The following is a 13,468-nucleotide window of genomic DNA, read 5'->3' on the forward strand; positions in this document are numbered from 1 at the left end:
AACGACGTGGTCTGGTGTGTCGGCCAGCCTGGATGTGGTTTTCAGGCGGTTTTCCACATCCCGCTAGGTGAATACCGGGCTGGTCCCCGCATCCCGCCTCAGTTACACGACACGCAGACATTTGTAACACTCCCGCACTATTTCATGGTTTACACTCGACGCAGACAGCTGGGGTACACTGATTCCGTTCTGGGGGGTATGGGGTGGCGGCAGGAAGGGCATCCGGCCACCCCTTTAAATTAACCTTGCCATATCCGTTGTGACCACGGCGACCCTGAGGCCATTGCAGGACCAAGGCGCAAGTGAAAGAAAGAAAGATCACCCGACATGAATCCCATCGAACATATGTGGGACATAATGGAGAGATCAGTTCGTGCACAAAATCCTGCACCGGCAAGACTTTCGCAGTTATGGACAACTACAGAGGCTGCACGGCTCAATATTTCTGCAGGGGATTTCCAACGACTTGTTGAGTCCTTGCCACGTCGAGTTTCTGCACTCCGCCGGGCAAAAGGGGGTCCGACATGATATTAGGAGGCATCCCATGACTATTGTGACCTTAGCGTGTACATACAATGAGTAAAATTTCGTTATTTGCTATATTTCCTAGTCTTGTAGTTGTAATGGGCAGCAGTGCAGAAGCGAGGCCGCGTGAATGTACCGTCGGAGTTGCGCGTAAACACAGCGGTAAGCGAGCATTTGCGGGTCGCGACTAATTGTGCGGCAGCACTAGCGCGAGCCGTAATCAGCCGCGGCCGGCACGTGACTGCGACAGATAAGCGACGCGGCGGTGTGTAGCGGCGCGTCCGGCGTCAGTCAGCAGTCAGCACGCCGGCCTATCATGGATTACTTGCTGAGCCGGGTGAGTCGCGGACCCCCGCCGCGCGCTTTTGCCAGCGCTCCCGCTCTGTCAAGCCGCAGGCCGGAAGCAGCTTCCGCCTCTCTTTCCTGCCTTCTCTTTCCCTTCGACAAGAATCTGAGGTCAACGCGCCAGCTTTCTTCCTATCTGTCGGCAGACGACGGCTGTGTTCGGTGTCGACGAATCGGGCGCTCGGCGTCCTGTCGCGTACCGTGAATATGCATTCGTTCGGTTCCGTCAGAGTGGTCGGATGTGTAGAAGAGGCGTCGCGTTAGCGACCTATTTTTTCTGACGACGGTAAGATTATTGTACAAATGCTGAACAATGTGACGTACGAAAGCACTGGAGGAAAGGCAAGACGTGCGTTACGAAAATTCACTGCGAAAACTTGAAGAGTCGACTTCTAATGTCGCTTCCGAGAATATTCCTCATATTTCAGCTGCTGGTTGCAGTAATTCCCCCGTCAGTACAAAATAAATTCTCCGACCTTTGTGTCAGTTGAAAGTGCCTTTTTTGTGGCGATGTTACGGTGTCCACTCCAATGGCTGATATCATGCAGCTCTTCACGGAAGTCTGTTCGGTGCAAGTCTTTTCATTTGTGAGTAACTACTGCGTCTTACATCCATTTGCACCTACTTACTATAGTCATACCTTGTTCTCCCTCTCCATTTTTAACCCGCTACACTTCCGTCCATCACTAATTTGACGATGCCTTGATGGTGCCTCAGCGTATTCCATCAACCGATCTTCACTTTTAATCCTAGAGCACTAAAGGAGGGAAAATGTTACATTGCTACTAAACCATCGGAAATTTTACTTCTCCAAATTTTATTCAAAGGAAGTTGTAATTTATAGGTTATGCACTAGTTAATTGCAATTATTAGATATCAAATGGTAGCGTAAACCGGGTATGCTTTGAGCTCAGTAGTTACTTTGACCACTCATACACTAAAAGTTTTACAGGACTCTGCTGGCTTTAAGAAAAAATGGCTCTGAGCACTATGGGACTTAACTTCTGAGGTCATCAGTCCCTAGAACTTAGAACTACTTAAACCTAGCTAACCTAAGGACATCACACACACCCATGCCCGAGGCAGGATTCGAACCTGCGACCGTAGCGGTCGCGTGGTTCCAGACTGTAGCGCCTAGAACCGCTCGGCCACCTCGGCCGGCTCTGCTGGCTTTCAGTTGGATGTTTAGTATATACTGTTTGGTGGTAAAGTTCCATCAATATACGCTCGATGGCATCTTGTAGTGTTGATTTTCTTGCGCAAAAGCTGTCGAAACTGTTGCAACTTATAATTGTATACGAAAAAGTGTATTAAAATGTGATTGTGCAAAATCCACCGATATCATTTAATTACAAAGCCGTCAATGTTTTCAACTATATTATGTACGTTACTCGGTAAATTCTCAAAAAAGACCACTGATTAGCTTTTTGTTCACATGTATGTCAGCCAGCATATTACGATATCTGAGGTCATGTGAATGATTTCTCTGTTTTGGGTTTACTATGACCACTGGTCATTGTTACCCAGGATTACAGATACACAATTTATTAAACAGTGTTGACGCCAATGACCTTGCGGAACTAAGGTATACGAACATTAACCATCGATGTAGAGATGAAGGCTAATTTTTAGTTGTTAATGTGCCTATAACTAAGGAAAACAAATGTCTGTGACAGATTGCTCAAATTGCAAGCTGTTGTGGTTCAGGCAGTGTTTCAGGTATAAAATATAATATCAAATATCTCTGGAAATAAGGAATGAAGTTTGCCTGGCTACAAGTGCCAGATATCGACTCAGTAAATGAAGAATGGATAACCTTAGTTCTAACTGCACCAGATGTTCTGAAACGAGGATTTAGGTTAAAGATAAATGAAATGTAAGGTATTATGTTCAACTAAATTTGGAGCTTTGTGTGTAGTACTCAGTCTTAGTACCTTTCACTAAATTTATAATTTTTATGATGGATCATACTGTTTGATTTATGTACTGTACTACGTTATTTTCTGTTATGAGGATGTTTAAGTGTTTCCGGAATACCGACCACAAATGGAATGGTAGTTGACGGTTTTGGTGAAGTGCAGGCCGATCAGTGCATCCCCAGATCCATGCTAACGTTGACCACCTACAATTTTTTCCATAACTTCCTCTGCATTTTAGAAAATGTATTGTACTAATTAGTATATAATTCTTTGACACAAGCCCTTACGTTCGCTAGCATAAATATCATAGAAGTTAAAAAATAGTCGTGAGAATCATTTTTGACTCTGAAAATCGGTCAAAATAGTCCCTGTTTACTGTATGTTACAAAAAAAAAAATACAAAATGCCCTTTTTCATGCCCTATAATGACAATTTTACAGCTCAAAATGTTATTGGAAAAGGAGCCATTATTTATTTTATGCACTAGTTACACATTATTACAATTATTACAACTCTAAGAGTATTTTACACATAGATTGTGTAGAAAGTCTTCTGCTTTAGACACTATTATTACAATCCAAGCAAGACTAGATTGGTATTTCTTCTGCGGTCACCCAAGAACTCATCCTCCTACTGCTCATTTTCTGCTTCAAAGTCTGGGTCTACAGCACTGCCATCTGTACACATAACATTATCTTCGTCAAGAAAATATTCCTCTTCATTCAATTCTGCACTGTCTGTGTCTTTAGCAGCTTCTTCAAGCGATTTATCCCATATGTTAGTGTCACAGTCCAATTCAGCTCCGCCTATGTTGTGATAATTTCAGTAGCAAAAGACGAGATTAGCACTGAAGACGACCAGTGTGATATAAACTAACACTCTTCTGACTGTGAATCTTTTACAGTTCACCTAATATGCATTAAGATGTATTCTAAGCCACAAAACAAAGATGCCGACTATTAGAAAACAGGCACATCATTTTTAAACACTTGTAATATTTACGACCAGAGCATCAGTGTCAGCAAACCGTTGGAGTCAGGCAATAAATGTGTCAGGCATTGTTAACAACAATGTTTGCCATGAATGTACTCAAGAGCACGTGTTGCTCAACTCTCAAGTGTCCAGATTGGCTGGAACCGTGAAGAAATACCAACTGCAATCGTAAATTTTACGAGGGGTTAGTAATCTAGTGTTCATTAAGTTGTGCCACAAATTTCTTTTCTCTCTTATTCGAATCAGTACCGTTACATTTAGTTATGAGACCTAGCCCTCCAAGCGTCAGCATTATTCTGAATAACGACATTGGCTCTGAGCACTATGGGACTTAACATCTGAGGTCATAAGTCCTCTAGAACTTAGAACTACTTAAACCTAACTAACCTAAGGACATCACACACATCCATGCCCGAGGCAGGATTCGAACCTGCGACCGTAGCGGTCGCGGGGTTCCGGACTGAAGCGCCTAGAACCACTCGGACACAACGGCCGGCTGAATAACGAAATTTCAAACGCTTCTATTGTTCTATTTCCTAAACTGTTTTCCCCCACGTTTCACTTCTGTGTGAGGCTACATACAGCAAATACATTTAGAAAGAACTTTCGTCTTTTTTATTTCTTAACTTCAGTACGGCGTAAATCCCTCTCCGCAGGGAGGATGTTGGGGGCCATGGGAAGACTCAGTTCCAGTGAAGAGAGCAGAAGGAATACATCGCGATGGTCTTGAAGAAATTATCGCAGTGTTCGCTTTAAGAGATATAGCGGAACCGCCGAAAACTATGTCGGTACTGGTGGACTGTGGTATGAAGTACACGAAATATATTCGCATTTGCAAAAATATGAACAACCATCAGCTGTGTAATGGAAAGACGACACTGAAAATTTGTGTCAGATCGGTACTCGAACACATATTTTCTGCTTATCGCGAGCGATCGTCTTACCATTAGACTATCCGAGCACGACTCACGGTCAGAACCAAGTTTCCAAATGTCGTCAGCCATGTGTCTAAAACCTCCACTCGTACATTCGTTATGCATATTCCCGTACAGAGGAGACATTTTAATTGAAAGTCACTTGCCCGGTGTCGGCGGATAAATACTATATTGCAGTGCATGTGTTGTTCAGAAGTACGATGCAAAGTTCCTTGAGACAGGCACGCATGTCCAAAGGAACAGGCACTGCGGCGACTACATGCATGTCTGAAGGAACTTCGTATCGTACGTCTGAACAACAAAGGCACTGCATTATCGTTGACACCGGACAAGCGACTGTCAGTTAAAATGTTTCCCCTGTATGGGAATAAGTATACAGAATGTACGAGCGCAGGTTATAGCCACATGGTTGACGACATATGGAAGTTAGTGTCTGGCCATGAGTCGTGCTTGTATAGCCGAATCGATAGGCTACCACTCGGGCTAAGCGGGAAATTCGCTACCGAGCGAGGTGACGCAGTGGTCAGCACACTGGACTCGCATTCGGGAGGACGACGGTTCAAACCCGTCTCCGGCCATCCTGATTTAGATTTTCCGTGATTTCTCTAAATCGTTTCAGGCAAATGCTGGGATGGTTCCTTTGAAATGGCACCGTCGATTTCCTTTCCAATCCTTCCCCAATCCGAGCTTGTGCTCCGTCACTAATGACCTCGTTGTCGACGGGACGTTAAACACTAATCTCCTCCTCCGGGAAATTCGAATTCGAGTCCCAGTCTGGTAAAAATTGTCATTGTGGTCATTCCATTATTCAGCTGATGGTTGTTCATACATTTCATGTATTTCATAACGGCTGTAGTCGCCGCAGTGCCTGTTTCTTCGGACATGCATGCACAGGCACTGCAATATCATATGTGATGTGAAGTGTCCTTCTCAAGACTGTAAGTCTATTTTTTCTCCAGTGTGTCATTGCTGGGGCATGCGCAAGAGCAGTTACAAATTTCACGGTTACTTAGTCTTCTCCCCAATACAGTGTGGCCAGTGGATAGTGAACTGGTGAACTTGGTCAAGTCATGTTGACCCTACACTTCAAGAAGCAAGATATCAAACATTTTTCGAATGTTGAGACGAAATTATTACCAAACATACTCACACATCTGCCATTCATTACTTTTCATCGTGACATTTCGCACCACCCTCTTGAAATAAGACATTGAAAGACAGTCAATAATTGTGCAGCTGCAAATGCTAGAAAAGCCTGCAACATCTAAACACAGTAAGCCGAAATTTTGATCAGATCTTCATTTTCGAGAAGTGAGCTCCAACACCTTGGGTGAAAAAGCCGAGCCTTTGTCTCTCAACAGTATAAAGGATATTCATGAATACGTTTAGGATGACTCTCTGCCCAGGAACGGTACTCAAACAACTGGTTCTTCATATCGAGAAAGGTAACAAAGTGGTTGAAACATCTGTCTCACAGTCGGGAGGTGCAGTGTTCAAATTCTCTTCTGGTCCTTATGCGGCCATCCAGATGCAGGCTTCCTTGGTTTCCTTAAATAAGTTAATGAGTATACTGGGATTTTTTTCTTCAAAAGCGGTACGCCCGATATTCTTTCCCATTATTTTCCATTCTAAATCTTGCTGCGTCTTGAATTGTCTGGTCACTGACTGGACGTTAGATCATAGCGCTCCTTCGTCCCACTCTTGTCCAGTCCGAACTTGTACTCCATCTCTGATCACATCGTCGTAGACGGGGCACTAAACCCTCATCTCCATTTCCACTAATATATCGTAGGATACGTCCAAATCAGTTGTACATTTAATGAATACCACTTATCCTGAATCAAATCGCAGCAATAGTAGAAATACAGAGGTTGTTATTTGTCGAAAGGTTCGATATGGTTTACGGCGGAATGTGTTTATGGGACCTTCCAAACGGGGTGGAGCAGTGGTTACCCAACCGTACAAGTGTCCATGAAAATATGAGTTCAGTTCCCATCCGGCCATCCAGATTTAAGATTTCCATGGTTTTCCGACATTCTCTAAGACAGATGATGGAATGTTTCCTTCGAAAAGGAAGGTTCCAAATCCTCTTCCCATCCTTCCTCAGTCCGAGCTTGTCCTCCGTCTGTAATGATCTCGTCGTCGGCTACACGCTATTCTCCTTTCACTGATGGTACCTAACACTGCGGCGTTACCTCACTTGTGGACATTTTTGCCACCGGGTCAACAGAGCAGTTGTGTAACTGAGAAGGGGACCGCGTCTACTCGTCATCACCGATTTCGTCCAAATTTTATGGTATTTGCAGGGCTTGGTCGGGAATGAAAGTGACACAAAAGAGAGTTTCAGATGGCCAAGCGTTTAGAAAAAAATAGCATTTTTGGCACAGATCGGGCGAGCCACGAGCCATTTATGTTAGCCTAGCTTCCAGGCAGCGGCTGGCGTAGCGGGAACAGTGCGGAACAGTAATTCGAGGGTCGTGGGATCGAGTCCCTGTGCGAATACTTTTTTATTTTCAGTTTTTGCGTTAGTTACACTGCAAATAAACCGAACTACTACTCAGTATATTGAATTTATTATTGTTTTCATAAAAGGAATGAAAAGGAAACGCAATGGGAAAAAAGGGGAGGAAATAAATTTCCAAGAAAGGACTGTTCTTATAACGTCCACGAGAATTTTGCAAATAACTTTCCAAGAAAATATCGTAATTAAAGCATACAGAAGTTCGTATTCCATCAGTTTCAGCTCGACCCTCAAGCAGCATTAATCGTGGTTTGCTGCAGTGTCCGATGAGAGAAAACCTTTTACGAATGTAAACCAAGTTTGTTTTTCTGTAGATACATCAAAGCAACAATGTAATTCTAAAAATATGGCGTTTATAACGTGTGCAATACGCAAAGAAAATTACTGCTCCCCATGTTTTACCAAGATCGACGAGTGTACCGCCAGAACGTTTTAATCATCAAATGTAAAATAATAAAAACAGCTACTTTTATATACGTAACTGTCGTGCACGCCTTTCAATTCTTTCCTGGAAATCTATTTGCAGAGTCTTTGTGGATGCTGTAACTCTTGGAAATTTATTTGCTATCCCAAATTTTCGTCTACCTTTCCTTTTCATGCCTTTTAATAAAATATTAATAAATAAAATATTTTTTTCGGTTAATTTTCAGTCTAAGTAACGGTAAAACTGAAAATAAAAAAGTGTCCGCAAATGCACTCGACCCCACGACCCTCGGATTAGCGTTCTATAGTCTTTCCGCTGCGCCAAACATTGCCTAGGAACCACGCTAACATAAATGGCTGATAGCTCGCCCGATCCACGCCAGAAGTACTACTTGTTTGTCTTTTCCCTAAACGCTTAGCCACCTGGAGTTCCCTCTTCTGTCACTTTCATTTCTGGCCAAGCCGTGAACGTACCATAAATTTGCACTAAATCGGTGATGGCGAGTAGGCGCAGTTCCCTTGTGAGTATGATATAATCAGATGAGTACAGGATGTTTGAAAAAGATGCATGCGAGTTAACACGACTGTATCTTCTACGCCAATGAAGATAGAAAGCCGGCCGAGGTGGTCGAGCTGTTCTAGGCGCTACAGTCTGGAACCGCGCGACCGCTACGGTCGCAGGTTCGAATCCTGCCTCGGGCATGGATGTGTGTGATGTCCTTAGGTTAGTTAGGTTTAAGTAGTTCTAAGTTCTAGGGGACTGATGACCTTAGAAGTTAAGTCCCATAGTGCTCAGAGCCATTCGAACCATTTTTTGAAGATAGAAATTAGGGGTGAATTTCAAATTATGCAACCCTTGAACCTGTTATAAGTTGCGGGTTGATGTGACTGCCAGCAGGGATCATCCGGGTGCAACTTGTTCGCTCACTCTTTTATTAACCAACGTGTGTCGTGTCGAGACGACGTTAACGCAGCAACAAAAGGTGTTTTACGGTCTCTGTTTCAACAGGTGCAATTCAGCTACAACCGTGCGGTGTAATTTTCGTAGAGAGTATAGCACTGCATCTCGTACAGCCTATAAGATGTACGGATCTCGCATTGCACAATTAGCCTCCACAATCGCATGGCAACACAGTATGTGGCTTCATTTTTTTTTTTTTTTTTTTTTTTTTTTTTTTGGACATACTCGGTATATGTGTCTTCCTACAGTTTAGAGTGTTGCATAGCACCAGCTGTGAATGCAGTATTTCCAGACAAGCTCACAAAAGTATGGGAATCGTTTAACCATCTTCCGATGTTTATCATGTATCCGGTAAAGAGCTCGTTTAATATTTGTGGAAGATAAATTAAAACTTTTATTCTAAACGTAACTGTGCAAAATACTCCAAGGTTGCACGTGCACGTATGTAAAGTATGCAACCTGTAAAATCGTATGGTTCTTTTGAAAGTGCAAACTTAGTAGGCCTGTGCGTAAATTGAAATTCACCCTAAATTTTTATCTTCTTTCGTGCAGAATGTATAGTCTTGTAAAATCGGACTAATCTTTTTGAAACACCCTGTATACTGCACTGAGGTATGAATGTGTTCTGAAGTTCAAATTTATATATCTCAAGACTAGAGAGAGACACTTATTCACCATTGAAATAACTCGTGATGAGCCAAATCAACTGTAGTTATTCTCACTTTAATGCAGAGTATCACAGCAAAAGGCCAACATTGATCTCGATTTGCTTAGAACAGATCCAATGAAATTATTAATAAGTTCCCGAAGGGCAATTTTCCACTCCTTGAGAAGAGCGAACTCGAAATGTGGAACAGTTTAGGAAGGTATCTTTCTTAGCTGCAATAAGAGGCCCAGACAAGTTCGGGTTCGGGAAGCACACTGACAATAGTATTAGAGTTCATCCTCCCCTTGTATCATGGTGTCTACCAAACGAGTCCCGTGGGATTAGGGTATATCGCTTATCAAAACGAAAAAGCGATAGTGGCATCAGCAAACGGCAAAACGAAAGGCCGGAAGATCTAGACCACTGAACTGTCAGAAAGCCGTCTCGGATGATAAGGAGATCGGTAGTTAAATGATGCCAAATTTTGTCCGCAACATCTATTCGTTTTCACGATATTTCGATGTTCACAGCCTCTCCAAGAACAGGGTTCCCCATAAGTACCTCCAGGCTTTCAGACGTCAACAGCACAAGAACAACAAGACATACAGAAAAATTACATACGTCAGTGAATAACACAGCTCTCCAAGTTTCCATCCGTAATACGCGCCATGGTGCGGTTGCCCTAAGAGGCAGGCGTGTCAGACCATGTAGGGCCGTAGACATATCATCCGCTCCTTACTGTCGGATCGTCTCAGTTTGCGCCGGCAGATAGGTAACCTAATTAACAGATTTCCAAAGAACTCTGCTGCCACGCCCTTCTGTTAACGTTTGCCGCATCACGAACGGCGCCCATATTGATCATCTATAATGTGAGTTACCAACATCGAGAGATGCTGTGTCCTCTGATTTCTGTTTTCAGTATGTCTTGCAGATTTCACGCAGTGATCTTCTGAAACCTATGAGGTACTTATCAGTAACGCTGTATAAGAGCATAGGCTATTAGTGTTAACAGCAAGTAGTGACAAGTATGTGGACAAAACATGACTGCGTTTGGTGTGCACTTACCTAAAACGTTATTACGTCGAATATTTTCCGAAATGATTTTGTCGCGTAATTAACGGGCTCATAACAGATGACTTCGTGCTTTGCGGCCCCTTGACGATGACCCGATGTATTTGCTTTGCAGCTGCCGTCCGCTTCAGTAGACTATGAGGAAGGTGTAACAGTGATCTTCGACTGTAGTCTTCTGGGATGACTTTATACTTATTTTCCTCTAACACCCCCCAGTTGTCTGAAAAAGAGTGGACAGCCGTGAAATTACGCTTTGCAACTCAACAACTATATTTACTACTTTCTAGAGTGATTACTCAACCCCTATTCTACCACTTGGTCGCTATACTTCTTATATCGAAAAACTACATTATTAGTATTGAGTAAATATTAGCGGCTCGCACCGATTATTCATAGAGGTCCAGGACTCGCCAGTCACGTGTCCAGGTGACCAGAATGACTTATCTATGAATGCAGTAATAATGAGCAATAAAATGTGGAAATTTGTGGTAAGTTACTATGGGACCAAACTGCTGAGATCATCGGTCCCTAGGCCTACACACTACTTAATCTAATTTAAACTAACTTACGCTAACAACAACACACATACATCAATGCCCGAGGGAGGACTCGAACCTCCCACGAGGGGAGCCGCGCGAACCGTGGCAAGGCGCCCTAGACTGCGCGGCTACCCTCGCGGTTAATAATGAGCAGATATACTTCAAGCTGCCCGAATAACAGGTAGTACCAGAATTTATTCAACAGTCTCCTAACTGTTTTGACCAGTGATCTTATCCAGAACTGTGGTACAACGTGATTCATTCTGCCTTTTTCGGGTTTGACGATTAAACAATCTTTACAGTCACAGACGTGTATGACAGTTACTTTTATCGAGCAGTTACACACAGCTAAAGAAATGTTTTTCACACTTTTTCTAAATTTGCAGAATTTACACCGCACAACAGAATTAAAGGATCACTTCTTCGAAACTCCGTAATTGCCTTCCATTGCGACGCAGAGCTTTGAAGTTTGTCTCAAAGGTGCCTACAACCTTCCACCGTAATGTTGCAAAAGCATGGAGCCCTGCTACTTCACTCTCGGGCTCGACGCTTCAAACAGCAATGTGTCGACATATGAGAAAAAAGGCCTCAGTTCAGAAATTAATGTGACGTTTAATGTGGATTAATGATGTCACATTGGCACCAAATTTCATCACAATTCTGCCCATCACCACTGTGGACGTGTCACACAATGGGAAGGTCATCGAATCCCTTCTTATCCACATTTCACCTCTTCTTTTGACGCCTCAGCGATGGAGGTTAGAAAGGCAACGCCAGCACTGAAATCACGCGATGCTGTTACGTATGGCCGAAGAAAACATTTCAGAACCGCCATCGCTCACATAAAGGTCGTCAATGAAACCACTTGTCACCTCTTCGATGCCATTTGTCTGCCTGCAGGCGTCTAGGACTACTTCGCAGGTCTTCTCTGTAAAGGCACATTTTTAAAATTTTCAGTAGATGTGATCGTTTGCCACCGAGGGTATTGCCAAACTGGGGGTTCTCAGAGGGGCCGTTTGCCGCTGTATTCAAGCATGTGGCAATGTTGCACCCCTCCGTGATAACGCTATAGGAGGGAGTGAGATAGGAGGGCTAAAACAGCGTAACAAAAAAATGGTTCAAATGGCTCTGAGCACTATGGGACTCAACTGCTGAGGTCATTAGTCCCCTAGAACTTAGAACTAGTTAAACCTAACTAACCTAAGGACATCACAAACATCCATGCCCGAGGCAGGATTCGAACCTGCGACCGTAGTGGCCTTGCGGTTCCAGACTGCAGCGCCTTTAACCGCACGGCCACTTCGGCCGGCACAGCGTAACACCCTTTGCTGCTTCAGATCACGTTCAAATTTCTCGAATGGTTTTGAACGGTCCCTTGTTGTATCCATCCTATATACCAGAGCCAAAATTGTTGTCGCACTGCGCTCCAAAAGAGCACTATCACATTCAATGGGGATACAGCTCCACAATGTCCTTAGAGAGGGTATGAAAGTCCAGGGATGTCAGCAGCTTCAAATGTTGTAAAAAGGACGTCGTTATGTTACTCATCGCAGAGAACTGTCGTTTTCGATCGCGAATTGTGCAGCAGTTCAAATGGTTCAAATGGCTCAGAGCACTATGGGACTTAACGTCTGAGGTCATCAGTCCCCTAGAGCTTAGAACTACTTAAACCTAACTAACCTAAGAACATCACACACATCCATGCCCGAGGCAGGATTCGAACCGGCGACCGCAGCGGTCGCCCGGTTCCAGACTGAAGCGCCTAGAACCGCTCGGCCATACCGGCCATCCGTGCAGCAGCCAATACCCCAAGGGAAGGGGTGATTTCATTGACGCGCTTAATGCGGTATGTCTTAAATATTTTCCTTGACAACACATAAGAAAACCGTGTGATTTCGAGGCTGGTGTCACCGTTATGACCTCCGTCGCAGAAGCGTTCAAAGGAAGGAGTGAAATGTGGGTAAGAGGGGATGCGATGACCTTCCCATCGTGTGAAATGTCCACGGTGCCGTTGTGTACAGTTGTGGTGCAATTTGGTGACAAAAATATCCCGCCTTGCACTTCAGCTGAAATTCTGAATTGCGACACATTTTTCGCATGTGATCACATAGCTTTCTGAAGCGTTGTCGAGCCCGTGGGTGACGTCGCAAGGCAACTATTACAGAGGAAGGCTGTAGGCACGTTTGACCCGAATTTAAAACTTATGCTTCGTAATGGGAAACAATTACCGGGTTTAGAAAAAAACTATCATTTAATTCTGATGCACAGTGTAAAGTGGAGACATTGGTGATTTTTGTTTGTAGTAGAGTTCACCTAGCAGAAAGAAACGAAAAGGAGACACCATGTTTTAACGCCTCGTCTACGACGAGGACATTAGAGACGGAGCATAAGTTTGGCTCTCACAGTAAAGGGAAGAAAATCTGCCGTGCAATTTCAAAGCAACTATCCCGCCATTCTCCTTAAAAGATACCGAAACCGCGGAAAGCTTAAATCTGGGTGACATGACGTGGATCCGGACCCCGTTCCTCCCGCATACGAGACCAGTACCCTAACTTCTGCGACAGCGACTTCGGCAGCGGAAAGGAAATTT

General features: G+C 43.8%; 1 protein-coding gene across 1 annotated transcript in view; it reads left to right on the plus strand.

Annotated features, from left to right (window-relative positions):
* Positions 1-797: 797 nt before the first annotated feature.
* LOC126183403 (UTP--glucose-1-phosphate uridylyltransferase-like) overlaps positions 798-13,468 on the plus strand; it is a 208,199-nt gene continuing 195,528 nt past the window's right edge. The window contains exon 1 of the mRNA XM_049925350.1: positions 798-862. Coding sequence (XP_049781307.1) covers positions 842-862 — 21 coding nt within the window. The 5' untranslated portion in view covers positions 798-841. The remainder of the gene's footprint in view (positions 863-13,468) is intronic.

This window comes from Schistocerca cancellata, chromosome 4 (assembly GCF_023864275.1).
Source record: "Schistocerca cancellata isolate TAMUIC-IGC-003103 chromosome 4, iqSchCanc2.1, whole genome shotgun sequence".
NCBI classification, from domain to species: Eukaryota; Metazoa; Arthropoda; class Insecta; order Orthoptera; family Acrididae; genus Schistocerca; species Schistocerca cancellata.